Source organism: Centropristis striata, chromosome 6 (genome assembly GCF_030273125.1).
Source record: "Centropristis striata isolate RG_2023a ecotype Rhode Island chromosome 6, C.striata_1.0, whole genome shotgun sequence".
Classification (NCBI taxonomy): domain Eukaryota; kingdom Metazoa; phylum Chordata; class Actinopteri; order Perciformes; family Serranidae; genus Centropristis; species Centropristis striata.
Genome location: NC_081522.1, coordinates 27,346,840 through 27,366,943, shown reverse-complemented (window position 1 = coordinate 27,366,943; position 20,104 = coordinate 27,346,840). Strand labels below are relative to the sequence as shown.

At 37.1% G+C, this 20,104-nt stretch overlaps 1 protein-coding gene across 1 annotated transcript in view; it reads left to right on the top strand.

The window, feature by feature from the left end:
* The window catches only part of LOC131972719 (voltage-dependent calcium channel subunit alpha-2/delta-4-like), a 138,031-nt gene that overhangs the window by 46,720 nt on the left and 71,207 nt on the right, over positions 1–20,104 (top strand). The window contains exons 12-25 of the mRNA XM_059334395.1: positions 4,103–4,181; positions 6,182–6,315; positions 6,568–6,585; positions 7,766–7,843; positions 10,031–10,111; positions 10,241–10,315; positions 11,667–11,753; positions 11,847–11,918; positions 13,116–13,177; positions 14,543–14,610; positions 14,830–14,875; positions 15,610–15,707; positions 16,831–16,921; positions 17,970–18,062. Coding sequence (XP_059190378.1) covers positions 4,103–4,181; positions 6,182–6,315; positions 6,568–6,585; positions 7,766–7,843; positions 10,031–10,111; positions 10,241–10,315; positions 11,667–11,753; positions 11,847–11,918; positions 13,116–13,177; positions 14,543–14,610; positions 14,830–14,875; positions 15,610–15,707; positions 16,831–16,921; positions 17,970–18,062 — 1,082 coding nt within the window. The remainder of the gene's footprint in view (positions 1–4,102; positions 4,182–6,181; positions 6,316–6,567; positions 6,586–7,765; positions 7,844–10,030; positions 10,112–10,240; positions 10,316–11,666; positions 11,754–11,846; positions 11,919–13,115; positions 13,178–14,542; positions 14,611–14,829; positions 14,876–15,609; positions 15,708–16,830; positions 16,922–17,969; positions 18,063–20,104) is intronic.

Sequence of the window (20,104 nt, the reverse complement as noted above, 5' to 3'; positions counted from 1 at the left end):
TATTATAGTTCACGAAAACTAACGAAATAACGAAAACTAGAATTGAAAAAACATTTTCGTTCACTGAAATAAAAATAAAAACGAGAGTTCTTAAAAAAACGATGACTAACCGAAACTGTATTGTGTGGTTACAAAACTAACTGAAACTAACTAAAATTGTATTGAAATGTCCTTGGCGCGAGTGAAATTACTGTAATGACACCATACTGGCTGTAAAGAGCAAATTCTCAGCTTTCAGAAAACATGTAAGGGAGACCAAGATTATAATAGTTTTGGATTTTTTATTAGTCTTAGTTTTAATTTCGTTGTGAATTTTTGTCTTCAAATTCAGTTAGTTTTAGTTAGTTTTTATTTTTTGGAAATGCTTAGTTTTAGTTTAGTTTTTATTAGTTTTAGTGTTAGTTTTAGTTTTGAATTGTGGGGTTTAGAACATCATGATCAGTATATAAAGGCCATATACATGCTCAATCAAGGTTTACCACTGGAAATTTTATTTTAAAAAATGCCAAAAATCTCTCCAAAATACCACATTAAGACAGAACATGATATGTTTGTCCTGGCTCCCAAATGGTGGAAGGCCTTACGACATCTGGACTTACTTAAACTCTTTCTTCAGCCTGCGGCGGAAGACCTACCTCTTCGAACAAAACCTCGGTTAAGTCATGGTCGCCTATATCTATAAAAAAAAAACTTCTACTCTTCTATTTCTTCCCTTCGTTAGCATATAACCAGGGCTGGACTGGGACAAAAAATCAGCCCTGGCATTTTTGCCCCGACCGGCCCACCACAACTGATCACCAAGTACCTTAGTGCTCTCCTGAACATGTAGATATCCGAACTATATCACTCCACACTACACTACATTTAGGCTACATAAGAAGGCCCTCATCTTAGAGTGTCAAAACACAGGAAGCCAGAATGGATAACTTTCACTTTGTAATATAAATGCAATAACATGCAGCACAACAAAGCAAGATAATAGGCCTGCAGGGAAAAAATTAAAGAACACACAGTACTGTAAAAGTACAGTGGAAACTTCATGCTCACTTTAAAATGGTGTTCTACTAATTCTCAAGAAACAAATGTTTATATATCTAAAAAAGATCCCTTTGGGTGAGCAAATTAGCCTGCAGAGTCAGAAATGTCCTACTAGCAAATTTAACACTGTCACACTAAAATCATAATTTTCACGTCCAACTGCTCGTCTGTTTATCAACTCCAAATCTATCAACTAGCTAGCACAGACAACAGCAAATCAGCTTCAAACACTAACGGAACTGACCAACATGAAATTATGACAACGAGGCACTAGAATGTTAAACTGGTAACAAAAGCAAGCCTAGCATGTTGCTGTGCCAGTCAATGAACTTCAACCAATTAAGTCATTAAGTTAAAGTCCATAACTGTTAAACTTCATTAAAATTTCAGACGTGCTAGTGGAGGAAGCAGAAACTGTACTCTTGCCCCCTGGCTGCGCGCACACCTGTTACTGTTTGTAAACAAGACACGATACATTGATGATGTAGCAAGCAAACTACACTGTGTTCGAAAAGTTAGCAAGCTAACAAAATAAAGATATTAACCTGACTTCATGATATTTGAGCCAGGCAGAGAACCATTTATCGCTTCTTACCGCATGTTGCCGGGTGCTGCCATCTTTCCACCTCTCTCTCCTAACTACCTAAAGGTTAATTACTCCATCACCACCTGGCGGCACCTTGCTGAGTCAGCTCCAGCTGCTGCAGCACCAAACATTTCAGATAGTTTAGCGCATTTTGCAGCATTTGCCTGAAAGGCATGTCGTTTGTTTTTCTCATAATTTCTCCGCTACTTCTATGCGTTTCTCTTACATTTTTATTTTCTGGCTGTGCCGTGACTGATTGATTGATGACAGCCGATGGGCCCAAGGAGGAGGGCTCTCGGCCCTCCCTCTACCTGATTTTTATTGGCCATTGGCCAATGACACTGCCGGGCCGTGACATGACTGGCTGATTGACAGCAGAAGGGGCCAAGGAGGAGGGGCCATCTTTACCGTCCCAAAGCTCCTATTTGTGATCGGAGGATAGAGGATAGAGGAGGCATATCGGAGGAGGCACAAGCGAGGATACACGAGAGAGTCTTTTAGCGGTGGCCCCGCCCCCTGACTCGTTGAATAGACGCAGCAGCTGATCGGACTGATCTTATACATCGCAACATCGCTGTAGTTTCATACCGGAGTGAAGACAGATCACAGATTAAACTAAAGTGTGTCACCACAAGTTATATATATTTATTTATATGATTCACCATGTAGTTAAAATCTGTTTTATTGTGACTCTGAACAACAAAAACACCACAAACATATGTCTACATTTATAATAAATAGAGAAAGATCGCTCTAGAAGTTTTTTATCCTTTTCGTGATCTGTTTTTTCCACCATACAGATTTATTATGGATATTATTAAAGTTTAAAAAAAAAACAGTAGAGAGAATGAGAGTCTGTCTGTCAGCAAGAAATACTTTTACATTGTTTGTCATTTTCATCAGTCCCACGTGAGGCTGATCATTCCTGAGTGACATAATTTACATTTTACCTTAATCATCTAACCTAATAAAATATTGGCCGGTGTTCAGCGGACACAATCATGAGGTGATGGTACTACATCACCACATTTCATTCCTTTCTACCTGCGGGATGTCTCTTCTTCTCCATCACTCGCTCTGTTTTGGGTGTCTAATCAGAGTGATCCGACGGATAAGGAGCCGTCCTAATATATACAGAAGCAAATAATAATAAATAAATAATATAAAGGCATTCCCGTGCCCCTGAGCTAGGCACAGTTCACAGTATAAATACACAATGGAGGTTGTTATTCATGTGCATGTGTTTGTTAAACAGAGAAAACACTTATTATTATTATTATTATTATTATTATTATTATTATTATTACTATTATTATTATTATTAGTGCATGTCTCCAGCTGTTAAAGTGACTGACAGCTGATCCAGCTGTGATCCGCTGCCGCCGTCATTAGAAACGGACGTCGCTTCACGTGACGCTTCGGAGGGAAGGACGTCCCATGTCTCTTAAATCGTTTCCCCTCTCCTCGCTTCCCTCACTTGCGTCTCTCCATGCATCCCCGGTGGGCGGGACTAAGACGCAAGTGAACGGCGCAAGTGAGGGACGCATGGATGCGAAATAGGAGCAATGGGATGCAGCCCATATCTGGACTGTGGAGGAGTGAGAGGGATCTGATCACTGACTACAGCCTCTCTACACCTCAACCTGACTGAGAGAAGCTGCTGCTAATTCATGTTAGCATTAACTGGATCATTAACTGGGATGTTTGTTTTGGCTAGCAAAAAACAAAAACAAATTGTACGTTACTTACCTCAGAAAACTGAACAGCGACTCCTTGGAGTGTCTGTTAGTCCAACCAAACGCTGAACAAGACATTTTTACTGAACAAAACATTCAAATAAACTGTCATTAAGTGAAAATACAGTGAAAGGGTCAAAGTTATGAGACCAAATCGGTAAACGCCCTCTTTTCTATCTATATAATGTTATATATAACTTTATTGACACGTTGCCGTGGATACGCATTGCTCTGCACCTCTCCTGATGACGGCTCGCCTTGTTAGTGACCTGTCAATCAGCAGCAGAGTAGCCCCACCCCAAATCATACAATTCTTTATCTTCTATTTTCTTCTAAATTGGGCCATTATTAGAACTATTGACATCAAATTGTCTTGAAGAAGATTTTTTGCTAGCTATTGAGACCATAGTGTTGTCCTGAAAAAAAAATTCTGAGACCAAACTTAGCGCCCCCTGCTGGAAGTTTTGGTAGAATGCAGCTTAAGGCACTTCCTGGTGTACCTCCATGCTCAGACACGGAGGTTGCCACCTGTGGTATGAGGCTAGTACCATCAGGTTTAATGCACTTATTGTAAGTCGCTTTAGACAAAAGCGTCAGCTAAATGTCATGTAATGTAATGTAATGTTTGAAAAGTAAGCAATTTACTTGCAAAAAAAACAAGGAACACCAAATCACACCATAATTCTCATCAAACACACAGATTGTTGTAAACACATTTGAACAATTGTGTTTCTCTGCTCAGGTCCGAGTCTTCACCTACCTGATTGGCAGAGAAATGACCTTCGCTCAAAACACAAAGTGGATCGCCTGCAACAACAAAGGTCAGTTTTCTCTCTCTGCGTGTGTATGTTTGTGTCAGGGTTATTTTAGTTAACGAAAACTAACGAAATAATGAAAACTAGGATTGAAAAAACATTTTCGTTAACTGAAATAAAAATAAATACGAGTGTTTTAAAAAAAAGATAACTAACTGAAACTGTATTTTGTTGTTACAATACTAACTAAAACTAACTAAAATGATAGTGAAAATGTCCTTCGTTTTCGTCTTTGTCAACATTTTTCATACGTAAACCTTTTTGGTTGATATGAAATGTATTTCATCTATCTGGTTTTATGACTATTTTCCTTCCATTATTGGGGCTGAGATGGATCAGACAAAGGAAATAAAGGAAACATTTATTGTGACCTTATTGAATCTGGCACCCAACAAATACCCCATTACAAAAACACTAAAACTAATAAAAACTAAACTAAAACTAAGCATTTTCCAACTAAAATGAACTGAATTTGAAAACAAAAAAATCACAACAAAATTAAAACTACATTACATTACATTACATTACATGTCATTTAGCAGACGCTTTTGTCCAAAGCGACTTACAATAAGTGCATTCAACCTGATGGTACTAGACATAGACCACAGGAATCAAGTAAGTACATAACTTTAAGAGCTAACTGTCATTGCTACAGGAGTGCTATATGTTAAAGAAGAAAAGAATAGAAAAGAAGAAGAAGAAGAAGAAGAGCAAATTTTTTTTTTTTTTTTTTTTTTTTTAATATACATATGTGTTAGGTGACCATGGCTTAACCGAGGTATTGTTGGAAGAGATAGGTCTTCAGCCTGCGGCGGAAGATGTACAGGCTGTCTGAGGTCCTGATGTCGGTGGGGAGCTCGTTCCACCATTTGGGAGCCAAGATAGAGAAAAGTCTGGAAGAGGTTTTGAGGCGAGTTGACCCACGGAGGGTGGGAGTCGCCAGCTGTTTGGCTGATGCAGAGCGGAGAGGACGGGCAGGGGTGTAGAGTTTGACAAGGTCCTGGATGTAAGTAGGACCTGAACCATTAGCAGCAGAGTACGCCAGAGCTAGAGTCTTGAAGCGTATCCGAGCAGCCACAGGTAGCCAGTGCAGGGAGCGGAGGAGGGGTGTTGTGTGTGAAAATTTGGGAAGATTGAAGACCAATCGAGCAGCTGCATTCTGGATGAGTTGCAGAGGTCGGATGGCTTTGGCAGGCAGACCTGCCATGAGGGAGTTGCAGTAGTCCAGGCGTGAGATGACCAGTGCCTGGACCAGGACCTGAGCTGCCTTCTGAGTGAGAAATGGACGGATTCTCCTGATGTTATGCAGCAAGAATCTGCAAGATCTGGTGGTAGCGGTGATGTTTTTGTTGAGGGACAGTTGGTTGTCAAGAGTCACGCCAAGGTTCTTGGCGGTTTCTGTGGAGACAACCACTGTGTTCTGGACAGTGATGTGGAGGTCAGTGGTGGGGGAGCCCTTCCCTGGGAGGTAGAGTAGCTCAGTATTGCCCAGGTTGAGTTTGAGGTGGTGCGAGGACATCCACTGGGAGATGTCGGCCAGACATGCAGAGATACGTGCTGCTGCCTGTGTTTCAGACTGGGGAAATGAGAAGATTAGCTGGGTTTCGTCGGCATAGCTATGATAGGAGAAGCCATGCGAGTGGATGAGGGAGCCAAGGGAGTTGGTGTAAATCGAGAAGAGGAGCGGACCAAGGACCGAGCCTTGAGGGACCCCGGTGGTGAGTAGACAGGGTTCTGAAACAGAACCCCTCCAAGTTACACGGAAGGTGCGGTCCTTGAGGTAGGATTTGAGCAGAGACAGGGCAGAGCCAGATACTCCCAGGTGGTGAAGGGTGGAGATGAGGATCTGGTGATCCACAGTGTCAAAAGCTGCAGAAAGGTCCAGTAGAACCACCCACAAAGTAGAACCACAAACTAAAACTAATGAAAAATCCAAAACTATTATAACCTTGGTTTGTGTTCGTCTGTGTTTTAATGAGCTACATGTTTCTCTTGTGTTTTCTCAGGTTACTACACCCACATCTCCACGCTGGCCGACGTGCAGGAGAACGTCATGGAGTATTTGCACGTGCTCAGCCGACCGATGGTTATCAACCACGACCACGACATAATTTGGACGGAAGCCTACATGGACACTGTGGTGAGCTGAAGCCAGCCAATCGGAGGGCTTACAGAGAGCTTATCATGGGATTCATTCTTTAAATGTTTCACATGAAGTATCTTTTCCACATTTTTTATCGGGTTGAACTGCTCCTTCATCCTCTTCATCCTCACTCCACCTTCATCTGTGTGTCTGTTTCCTCCGTGTGTGTGTGTGTGTGTGTGTGTGTGTGTGTGTGTGTTTTTCCGTTCATTCCGATTCTCTGGGCCTTTCCTTCCATCGCTCCGGCAGCTTCCAAACACCAAAGAGGTAAAGAAGAAGTTGTAGTTTTAGATTATAAATCAGTTTTATTCATACATATTATGAATGACTCTACTCTTAGTTATTTCATGACCTCCCACAGTGTCTGGGCCTGGGCCTGGGTCTGGGTTATGTTGAACACCGCTGGTTTAGATAGCAGTGACTCGTAATTTTATCACCAAGGTGTTTCTAAATGCAACAGAACTGCAGTAGTCCTACAAAGTCTAACTGCAGTAACTAGGCAAAAGGTAAAACTGAGAAAAACTGCTTTAAAGTTTTTTTAAACTTTTTTTTAACTGGCCAGCCAAATCGGTTTTATGTAGATAAGTGATATTTTTTTATTTCTACATGTATAGATGATGTTATTTTTATGCTAAAATCATTTTTTAAAAAGATGATTTATTTGACCTTTGACCCCAAAAACGTAACTACTGCATTGCTGTGAAAGGTTCTAATAGTAATGCATAACCAGAGTGCAGTATCTACAGTGTTTTTGTCTTTTTTCAGCTTTTATATATATTTTTCAATTAGTAAAGATTTCAAAATTAATTTTGTTATCAGTGTATTTAAGTGTTGAACAACTCTAATCAAAGATGTGCATATTTTAGACTTAATATTATAAAGAAATATTATATTTTAGTCTTAATAACATTTTATCTCACTTTTTTACTTCATCACTATCTAGATAATAATTTCCCCCTTCAAATAAACTTATAATTTCTATTATTTTTTTTTAAATTTAAATTAGTATATATATCCAAAGCAGACCATGGTAACTGCAATTACTGCTCGGTTTTGAGTTGGATTTTGTGGTTTTTGTATAATTATTTCTCTGAAATAAAGCAAAATTGAAATCTAAAACTTTGTCACAATATAAAACAGACATCAAGTAGTTCATTTTTAGTTCTAACTCAATTCTGACCAAAAATGTAGCTATTGCAGTTAGACTTTGCAGGGCAGTGCAGTAGTCCTACATCGCCACCTGGAGTTCAACCTCAAAGCTGCCTGCAGTGTCACAATAAACATTAAATCATATTATTTTTTACAGATGATTAAAAAAAATCAAATAAATATAAATTGTCTATACCGTGTATCTTTTAAAACTTTTTCCTCAATCCATCTTTCATGCTTGAGAGTATTTTTATTTTTTTATGAATAACCACACACTGTGTTGAATGTTTTGTCTCAGCTCTTCACCACCAAAGCTCAGAGTCTTCTGCTGATGACCTCAGTGGCCATGCCGGTCTTCAGCAAGAAGAAGGAAACAGTCAGTGTCAACTCTTATCTTTCAGCTCTAAGGGTTCAGGGTTCTTTTCATTTGGCCCATACTAAGGAAAAAGAAGTGATACATTATTGCATATTCGTTCTGGTCCAATTCCTCTTCACAGTGACTTTAAATCAGGAAGACTAAATCTGTACAGACTGACAGTTGACTTATTTATTGAACATTTTTGGTGATTGTCATCCTGCATCATCAGGACACACATGGATAAAACAAATTCTAGTGATTGAAATAAGTGTATGCAGTATTCTAGTGCGGTGGTTCTCAAATGGGGGTACTCATACCCCTGGGGTACGTGAAGGCACTCCAGGGGGTACGTGAGATTTTAAAATTTACATTTAAAAAGTAGCATCCATGCAAAAATCCTTTAAAAAATATTTAATAAATATTTAAAAAAATATATAAGTATAAGTTCATAAAATGAATTTTATATTTAGTAGGCTATTCAATTTCATGATCCTAAAAGCCCAGAGTGTCCCCCATACCAGGATGGTTCGACCCAACCTGTCATATGCCACCTGGCATCACCTGTCAATCACTTGAAAACTCAAAGATGGAGTCGTGGTTGAAGCGTAGCAGTTAACGTTTTAAATGGTTATATGCTCACTGTTTTTACTACATTATTTCTCATCACTACATTTTAGTGATGAGAAATATTTGCAATACATTTTGTCATGGATTATTAACATTTAAAATGTTTGAAATAGGGTTTTTTGCAAATGTTTGAATTTTGTATGTGTTTATCAGTTCCAAAGTTAATAAATCAGACACTGATGGCACAGCGCTCTGTTTTTAAGGCTGTTTTTTTCAACCAAAAATGCTTTACCCTGGTTAGGGGGTACTTAGCTAAAAAAAAAAATTTCACAGGGGGAACATCACTGAAAAAAGGTTGAGAACCACTGTACTAGTGCTTCTGATTTATAGATTTATGTTCTTTACTGTCAGTAAAAATCTTGCGAAGAACTATTTTTTAATTTCATTAATAAAATAAGACTGAGTGAGGTTTATTTTGACTGGCAGCTGCACTTTTTTCTCTGAGCGCATTGACTTTTTTGACTGCAAATCATGTTTTTAAAAATTACAAAAAGGACACTTTCAGGACCAATATTCTGTGGGATCACTGTTACAAACTTTTAAATGGACTTAACCAACTGACAAAGTGTACAGAATCTGATAAAAAAGCATGGCAGTGTTAACAGATTTTGATCTATTAATCAGGAAAATTACCCACTGACGTGCAGTGACACAGATCAATTATAAGATCGCTTCCTGAATGGATTCTGTTAGTAGTTTAGCTTTTGAAATCATGCTAAAATCACATACCTGCTATAATAAAATCCTGTGGTCGCCTCATTTGTTGATCACACCGGAGAGACTGATTGACTGCTTTCACTCCAGCCTAAAAGAACTAGACTTACCAAACAAACAGATTAAGTGTGAAAGTACCCTTTACACTGCAAAAACCAACTGACAAAAAATGAGAAATAAATAACTAGAATTAAGCAAATACATGTCTGAAAAAAGTAAAATTATCTGCCAGTGCAGTAAGTCAATTTTCTTTGTGTTTCTTTTTGCACTGGAAAAACCAATGATAGCTTGAAATAAGTCCAAAAATACTTATTTTGAGGAATTGTGGTTTAAAAAGCCCAACTATAGTAACATTAAAATAAGCCAGCAATACTTGAAACAAGCTAGTTTTTTTTCCTCATTTCAGTATCTTTGGGTAAATACTGGTGGTAGAAAATACTTTTAAAATAGCTTTTAAACTTCATGCAACTAAAACTCTCAATTGGAACCAATATTTTAGGGAACAACTCAACATATTCAACAGTTGAATAGATTGAAAGCATGCTCACAGTGTCAATTCTAAAAAGAAGTCTTTACACAAGACTGAAATCCCTGTGAAGAGGTTATTCACTCATTTTAGTTACAAAAAGACACATTAAAATAAGCACATTACGATATGGTCAGTAGGTAAATTATACTCAAAACAAGATCATTAAGTTACCATTGCTAGATATAAGAAGAAAATACTTGGTAAGCTTCATGTTTTTGCAATGTAAACATTACATATTGATAAGATTTAATTGATCAGAGGGGTGATTTATTCAGATGCCTATAACTCTGTGTAATAAAGACTTTTTATAGTGACTCTGCTGCCTGTCTCTCCAGCTGTCCCATGGGATCCTGCTGGGTGTGGTTGGCACCGACATCCCACTGATGGAGGTGATGAAGCTGGCACCAAGATACATGGTGAGTTCAGTTTAGATGTGGAGGGAAGTTTGTGCTCCATTTCATTTTCTTTTTCTAATTCAGATTAAGAAATAAAGTTTCACAATAAAAGCTGACAACATTCCTTGAGCTTCTTCTTGTTGTTCACAGCTTGGAGCCCATGGCTACGCCTTCCTCATCACCAACAACGGTTATATCCTGGCTCACCCTGACCTTCGACCTCTGGTCAGTTCAACATCACTGTAACTATGATACTTATGGCGTAGGGCTGCACAATTAATCAAATTTTGGCCGCCTCGATTAAATTGACCTGATCGTCAGCGATATTTCCATTTTAAAATGCGCCTCTCCTGCATATTTAATCAAGCACTTTCTACACAAGTAGTCCACCAACCACCAGGGGGCAGTGCCGTTTTTCTCCCCTGAAAATAGCCTGGTTTCTGATTGGATAGAACCATAAGCAGGATGTGACATAGTACTCGACGCCACAACAACACGCACCATTTGTAAAAGCTGGTGAAGCAGTGTTGCCAACTTAGCAACTTTGCTGCTATATTTAGCTACTTTTCAGACACCCTTAGCGACTATTTTTTAAAAAGCGACTGGCAACAAATCCAGAGACTTTTTTGGTGTTATTGGAGACTCGTTCTTACTCTTCTTAATGAGCCGCGGGTCGTTAAGAAGAGTAAGAACAAGTCAAAGTGGCACAGTCCTCCTGCAGCAGTCTCTCCCAGCTGCAGAACCGGAGGGGATGTTAACCCCTTAGCATCCAGTCTGCAAATTGCTAACAGGCTAACAGGGTTGGTAGCTCGTTACAGTTAGCTCTGTAGCAGTACAGTGTGTATGTGCTGCTGCTGCAGGAGGTGTTCACTTAGCGATCTCTGTTTGTTTACAACAAGCACCGGACACTAAAAACCTATTGTTTGTTTAAAAGTAGTACAATAAAAATACAGATGTTTTCCCTAACATGATGAATAATCGTGATTAATAATCGTCATTACAATGTTGATCTAAATAATCGTGATTATCATTTTGGCCATAATTGTGCAGCCCTACTATGGCGTACAGGATGTATTTTCACAAATTGTTGAAATGTAGGACATCATAAAGTGTGAAGTGTGACCATTTTTTATATTTGTGTCATAACAGTCATTAATGTTGTATTTATTATTATTTATTTTATTTATTTGTTTTTATTGTATATTTATTATCATTATTATGATAAAACTTTATTATTATGATATTGTTATTTTATTCAATATTTTTATTACTTTTTTTTACTTGTTTTCATCAGCAAAAAGTTTGAGTAAAACAAAGAATACAGTAATTTATATTGGTATTAAATTAATTTGTTTCTTCCAGTGAAATATTATTAAAGACAGATTTATCTCAAGAACCACAGCAGCAGCAGCTCTGATTGACTAGAAATCTATTTAGAGAAAGAGATGTACGATTACAGTGTTGCAGATGTCCTGAAGGGTACATTAAGGCAAGAAGGTATTAAGTATTTATAAGGACGGTTATACAGTATTTCACTACTGACACACACATTAACGGTGTGTCCTCTGTCCGACAGTACAAAGATGGAAAGAAACTGAAGCCGAAGCCGAACTACAATAGCGTGGATCTGTCTGAGGTGGAGTGGGAGGATACAGAGGAGACGGTAACACTTCAAATATTTATTTTATAGTATGAGAGGAGAAAATGACTCTGACTCCGCATTAAACTTGCTCTTTTTTCTCATTTGCACCTCTAGCTGAGAACCGCCATGGTAAAGGGAGAGACAGGCACCAGTAGGCTGAGCGTCAGAGCATCAGTGGATAAAGGGGTGAGCAGTCAATCAATTCACAGTATCTTAATGTGTTTCCCCCAGATTATTTCAATACACACTACCATTGAAAAGTTGTAATATTAGCTGTGTTTTCGACTAGGGGAAAAGTGGCCACCGGGAAAGTCTCAGGCCACACCCTTTCAAAAGTTCGCTCACTCTCTGTGTTCCGACTACAAGTTAGCCCCCGGAGGGATTTAGAGACTCCGGAGGTGACGTATGGTTTTCACCATCGCTAACTGTGCACAACGTCAGCAGTTTAAAGCAGCAACAATACACCCCCACCCCACACACACACACACACATCCCTACAATACACCCCCCCCACACACACACACACCCGTGCAATACAGCCCCCCCCACACACACACACCCCTACAATACACCCCCCCACACACACACATACACACCCCTACAATACACCCCCACACACACACACACCCCTACAATACAACCCACACACACACCCCTACATTACTACCCCCCCCCCACACACACACCCCTACAGTACACCCCCCCCCCACACACACACACACACACACACACCCCTACAATACACCCCTACAATACACCCCCCACACACACACCCCCACTCCCCTAAAATACACCCCCCCCCACACACACACACACACACCCCTACAATACTTCTCCAGCCTCCTCCTCCTCTGCAGATTGGAGGAGTGGCCTGACCTGTGGCCCCTCCTACAAAGGAAGACAAATACAACATGCCACAACACACAGAGGGGTAGGGGGTCATCACCCTTTTGTTTGTATTTTGGGTTCCTGGCAGCTTTGTACTTTGTTAATTAAAATAAAATGAAAAATCTGACTGATAGCCAAGTTTATTGTGAGAAAAAGGAGCCATGCATGTGATGTAAAGACAGACTGAAAGATGCTAAACAGAGACAGAAACGAATACATAGGAAGTTGACAAATTTGAACCAAAATCTCCTGGACTTCAGAGGTTTAAGTTCTGTCACAAGAGCAACCACAGTGTAGAAATACTCTGTTACAAGTAAAAGTCATGCAATTCCAAAATGCAAAAGTTCTCACTATGGAGATTATTACTATATCATTGGATTATAATGAGCAATGTGTTAATGTGTTCATCACTAATGTTTCAGGATCCAGTCCTATATGTACACTGACAGTGACTGACAGCTTTGATCATAACATGTTTTCCTTCTCCTCCAACAGAAACGACCTCTGTTCCTGGTCAATGACTACTTCTACACAAACATTGATGAGACACCTTTCAGGTAAAAATATTAATTTGTGTGTTTTTATTGAATTTATTTATAGATAGATACTATTTTAATATAATTATAACTAAAATATAAATCATTTCTCTTTCTGCTGTTAACTCTATGCAGGTTTGGGCTATTTAGTCCATGTTTGAATCCTTTTCATCCTGCCTGTATACACCACTTAAAAAATGTTTAAATGCCATGTTGGTATATTTTTTTCAGCACAACTTCACCTATATGACCTAATAATAATTTATTTTTTATTCTGACTTACTGGATCAACATTTTGAACCAAAAAGAAACAAAGAAAAAAACAACATAAATGTGATCTTGTGATTGTGTGTGATCCTGTCATCCAACTCTGGTTTTAATTCTAGTGGGACTATTTTATTTGTGTCTTGTGTGTTTAGCGTAATAATTTTGGTCATTTTGTGTGTTTTTTGGTCATGTTGTGTCTTTTTTGGTCATTTTGTGTGTTTTTTTTTGGTTATTTTGTGTCTTTTTTTGGTCATTTGTGTGTCTTTTTTAGTCATTTTGTATCTTCTGTGGGGTTTTTTTGGTCATTTTGTCTTCTCATTTCATGTCTTTTATTAGTCTTTTTGTGTCTTTATTTGGTCATTTTGTGTCTTTTTTAAGTCATTTTGTGTCTTTTTTAGTCATTTTGTGTCTTTTTTAGTCATTTCATGTCTTTGGTGATGTTGTGCCTTTTTTTGTCTTTTTTGGGCATTTTGTGTGTTTTTTTGTTATTTTGTGTCTTTTTTTGTTAATTTTGTCTTCTCATTTTGTGTCTTTTATTAGTCTTTTTGTATCTTTTTGTGTCTTTCTTTGGTCATTTTGTGCCTTTTTTTAATCATTTTGTGTCTTTTTTTTTGTCATTTTATGTCTTTTCGTGTCTTTCTTTGGTCATTTTGTGTCTTTTTTAGTCCTTAAGTCCAACATAAAATGTGATTTTGTATCTTTTTTTTTTTACTTTCAAAACGCTATCATGCTCAATAAAGAATTTTAAATGTTGCAAATGTGAACAAAGGTTGCAAATATAACATATAACAGGCTTACATCCAGTTCTATCATTTTATACGAAATATATTTGAGCTTGTCTCCAGTTTTACTTGGTATATCATCATCAAACTGAAAATGGCCTCATGGAGTTTACAGCCAGAACTTTAGAGGTAAATTTACAGTAGGGCTCCACGCTGCTTTGTTTTCTAGTCTGGATGTCATCAAGAAGTCATGATTTGGTGCTTTTGGAGACTCCAGAGGGATAATAAATTCAGATGCATCTGTATTATTTAACCAGCAGGGGGCAGCAGATTATACTTTATAATATTAAATGTGGAAGGTTTCACTGTACCGTCCCTTCTCTCTGTGTCCCTGCAGCTTCGGCATGGTGCTGACGAGGGGCCATGGGCAGCTCATGTTTGTTGGAAATGTGTCTGTGGAGGAAGGTAGGATTACCCACAATTCCCTGCTCCATAGACCCTTAAAATCAGCTGCTGTATCTGACTGTTCAGCACATGTCAACCTCAGTTTGAGTAGTAGGGTGCTGCTGAACTTAATTCATTTGTTTGACTTGGAGGCTGTTAATCACGTTTACTCAGTGAAACAGAGGTGAATCTGTGTGTTTGCATTTGAACTGACGGTATTGTTTGTATTTCCAACTGCAGGCCTGCATGATCTCACCTCCCCCGACCTCAGCATCGCCACTGAGTGGTACGTCTGAAACTGCAAAACATCTTTTGAAACATCACCTGAAATTTAATACACAAGGTTTTATCATTTTAACCGTTTATAGGAGCAGATTTCCACAATCAAACTTTCACTCCTCCTAAAATCTTTTTTAGATCCCCCCACAATTTGAATGAATGCTTTATTTTGGTTAAAAAAAAACAAAAAAAACAAAAACTTTTTTTCTCTCGAAAGAATCCACCAGACAGTAACAGAAAAAGGACCAGGCTGAAGCCCCAAGGCTTATTTCTGCCTCTCCTGTACCATCTTACATTAACTGGATAATTCACATCGTTACAAAACACGTGATAGCTTAAACTGAAAAAACCAGATTCAATCAAATTTCATTGTAACCTTTGATAATTTTAGACTTTAAAGTCTTCTTGAAAACTAACATAGGATTACACTTTATCTTTCTTTCATCATTTAGTCCATTCCATAATTTTACACCCACAACTGACGCACATCTGTTCTTGAGATTAGTTCTGACTTTGTGAGTTTCAAACATTAGTAACCCCTTTAAGTTATAAATCCCCTGCCTTCATTTAAACATTTTTTTTAATACAAACAGGAATTCACATGTTTACCACTCAAAACATAATTTCTAATGTTTTTGAATGTACAATGTCCAAAAATGTCAGTGTGACATCACTCCCATATCTCAAATAAATTATATATATATATATTTATCCTGGTTTAATGAAACGTCTTGTCCTCAGGACGTACTGTGAGACGGACATCGACCCCGGCCACCGGAAATACACTCAGCTCCAAGCCGCCATCCGCTATCTGCTGGGGAAGGAGCCTGACCTCGAGTGTAAGATTATAACACTAAAATAATAAACCTATACATTTCCCATACATTGGAACATTAGCTCCTTTGTACATACACTGTAAAAAAAACAACTGTTGTTTTTATGGTTAAAAAAAAACAAAACGCTGGTTGCCAGAACTTTACTGTAATAAATACGGTCCAACTTTTTGTAATATTACAGTAAAATTATATCAGCACTGTGATTTCCCGTTTAAGATTGCCCTTTTTGTCCATATTTTACCATAAAAAATAAAAAGTTTTTCCATCAAAATAAACACTGTTCTGCCATATAATTGACAAGAAAATACTTTATAAATGCTGCATAAATTAAAGATTTTACCATTAAATATTACAGTATATTTTGTATGTTATGTTAGAGATATGGTGTTTTAGTACATTTAACAGTGAGAAAAAGTATTTTTTACAAAAAATAAATGCAAAAATGATGGCTTGTATATATATTACAGTATATTTTTGCTACAAACATGGTGCCACAGTGGAGTAATGTATTTAAAAAATAAATAAAAATGTAAAAAATACTGTTTTGGCTGATGTATACATTTATGGTGTTTCATTGTTAATGAAACTGAATTAACCCATTTATCATTTTATGGTCTTTTACTGTCATGATTTACAAATAATAACGACTAATAATATTTTGTCTTTCACAACTTTTAAAAAGTTGTGGCTCATATTTAAGTTAATTAGACTACAATTTTTTTATTTTATTTTTTTTATTTTTTTATTAGTTTATTTAAAAAGGGGACAGTGCAATTTCATAAAATACATTACACATGGTTAAAAAAGCCAGAGTTAGCCAGAAGGCTAGTTTTCATCTGTAGTCCCCTGGCCATGATGTAAAAAAAGCAGAGAATTACAAAACAAAAAACAAACAAAAACATATACAATATACAAAATATATATACAAACACTTTTGATACAATTAAGAAAAAATACAACATCACATACAACATCATGACATAACATTTTATCATAACGTCAAAACAACACAACAGGCTTATCTTTTAGTGTTGGCAGCTGTAGGTGTTGATAAGCCACAATTTCATTTTTTTTGTGAAGGCCTTGTATGTTGTAAGCAATTAAAAGTCACCTTTCTACTGCCTAGGTGACGAGGTGTTGCTGCAGCAGACTCTGTTTGACGCCGTGGTAACGGCTCCACTGGAAGCCTACTGGAACGCCCTGATGCTCAACGACAGGTCAGAACTAACATATTCACTGCGAACCTGGTCCCACAGGAATCCGTGAAATACCCACGGATTCGCTTAACTCAAAATCCGTGGAATAGCCATGGAATCACTCAAATTTCCGTGAAACTGACATGGATTTCGCTACAATGTAAGTTAATGACAGCCATATCCCATGGCTCATCATATTATATCATATCTTGTGTATATATAAATATACTTACACATGTTTACATATTATATATTATGTTATGTAGGTATGAACACCCTGCACGGGCTAAATATATGACACATTGCTATGTTAATATTATTATTATTATTATTATTATTATTATTATTATTACTACTACTATTATATATATATATATATATATATATATATATATATATATATATACTGTTGCTTGCTTGCTATATACTGTTGTTACTGTTGCCATTACTATTACTGTGATATATTACTATTATTATTATTATTATTATTATTATTATTATAATATACTGTACTATTAGTATATACTGTCTAGTCACAATAACATTATTACCATCATATCCTCAGTATTTTATTGTATTGTATTTTATTGGATAACACTTTACAATAACCATCATTTACAGATGGTAAATAGACCATTTATAAATGGTGAACAGATTAACAGAAGTTTAATCATCATTTATAAACCATATATAGGCCATTTAGAATGGTCAATAGAAAATGTATTAATCTTGAACTATAATTTAAAAAAACCATTTAAAGATTGAATATGTATAGCACTTTGTAAATGGTTAATAATTGGTTTATAAACCATCTATAAGCATCACTTACATTGTTATTGTAAAGTGTTACCTTTTATTGTACTTAAATACTGGACTGCTGGGACAACCGAATTTCCCTTCGGGGATGAATTAATTTAATCTATCTATCTATCTATTTATCTATCTATCTATCTATCTATCTATCCATCTATCCATCTATCCATCCATCCATCAAAATAAAGCTTGTTTTATAAAGTAAAAAATGAGAGTGAAGGATTCCCCGAACCCCTCCCTGTGTGACTCCGTACAGGGTGGAGCCGGGTGTTGAGACGGCCTTCCTCGGTACTCGTTCTGGCCTGATGAGGATCGTGAGATATGCAGGAGTGGAGACCAGAGTGGCAAAGTAAGAGTCAAAGTGGTGGTGGAAATATTCAGATCCACTATTTAACCCTTTGATGCACAACATATTGACACCCCTTCTAACCTTCTAACAACATGGGTCAAAAATGACCCGCATTCATTTCCCATGTTATTTCATGCTGGCTGTGTGTCTCTTTGTTATATCTTTTTTAATCAATTTATTTTATGATTGAATAGTCCAAGTATTCTTTGAATATCTTTTTTTATTACAACAGATCATTATATCCATTTTTATTTTCATACTTTCTGAAGAAAACAGTTAAATTTAGCACCAATCTGTGTAACAAATGGTTTAAAAACAGCTAAATTTAGCACCAAATCTGTGTAACTAATGGTATCAACCCAGACATCCTAATTTATTCTTTTAATTTCTTACTTTTTGAATAAAAACCCTTTGTAAACTTGATGTAATAATACAAAAAGTATGTATTATTACATCAAGTTTACACACATGGGTCAAAAATGACCCATTCACCCAAAATTGATTTAAAATTAACTGACCTAATACTATAATAATATTTTGTACTGTACTTACACTGAATACTTGGACTAATACATTATAAAATACATTTATTTCAAAGATGTATAATACAAACACATAAATGAAATAACATTGAAAATGGATCCAGGTCATTTTTGACCCATGTTGTGCATTAGAAGCGTAGTGATACAAAAAGGGTTTTCATTCAAAAAGTAATAAATTAAAACAAGAAATTAGGATGTATGATGATCAAAAACAAGTTGAGGAAAACCTGGAATACTGAATGATGAAATTCATTTATTGCAAAGATATAGAACATAAAAACTCAGTCGGGTCACTTTAGACCCATGTTGTGCATCAAAGGGTTAAGAATATTCAGTAAATGCGAAAAGTATCGATTGTGCAGTAAAACGTTTGATGTTTTAGGAATAATATTACTGCTTCATTAAAATGTTTGTGGATGTTTAAGGTGTTAATCCTGTTGGGTACTTTAATCCACAGTAATGCATCATACTCTTTCAGATCATCATACGTTTGTAGCATCATTGTCATGTGAGAACCACGTATCATTCAAAAGTAAGAAAAACTGCTGATCTCCGCTTTGTGACGATGCATTTTCCAGCTGATCCAAGAGAGTTTTTAAAGTATTTATTTAGCTGAAGTAGGAGAATTTTACCAACACTGCAAAAAAAGTGTATCTAAAAACATAAAACGCTAAATCTGAGGGAAATGATCTTGCTGCATGGACACATAATTTCACTTGACAAGATTTCTTTAACATTATTAAATCTAAAACTAAGCATGTTGAATGGGTAAAATAAGAAATTAACTCTTAAAACAAGATAAATTAGTACGGAGCCCCTAAAGGGACATGGTGAAAATTAAAAAAAACGTTGGTATCTCGTGAGCACGAGAAACATTTCTACTTTTCTCGTGAGCACGAGATAGTTTCTCGTGAGCACGAGATGCATATTGCATGCGCGCATGGTGTCTGTAAGAACACCCTCTGCATTGCAGCTTGTTTCTGTATGAAAATGACATTACAGGAGTTAGTTCGGCTATATTTTGACCTGGGGCTTCATTATAAGGACATTGCTGCTTTACTTGAAAAAAAACGACAGTTGCTTTCCCAAGATAACGATATAATTAATTTGAGATCTTGAGAAAACAAAACAATAGTGTAGTCCAGACGCATAGCCAGTAATGTAATGTATTTGTAACCTGGCCCGTGTGGGATGAGCCTCTCCACACCCTGGGACTCTGCGTTGTGTTGTTTATGATGATGGAGGGCGGAGGAGGGACCAGTCGGACACGGGTGGTCGTTATATTGCGGCTCGGACCGCGTCGTGCTTTATTTCTCACAACGGCTGGCAGCTCAACCTTAAACAGTACCAGTAAACACTGGAGTGAGACAACAGAAAGATTAAAGGCTTGTGTTGTGTCCTTACTGATTTCCACAGTAACTGGTTGCCGTAGATCTGCGCAGTTTCTGTTACGCGTGAGCTGTCCGTGGTACTGAAACAGCAATCGCCGAAAATGTGATA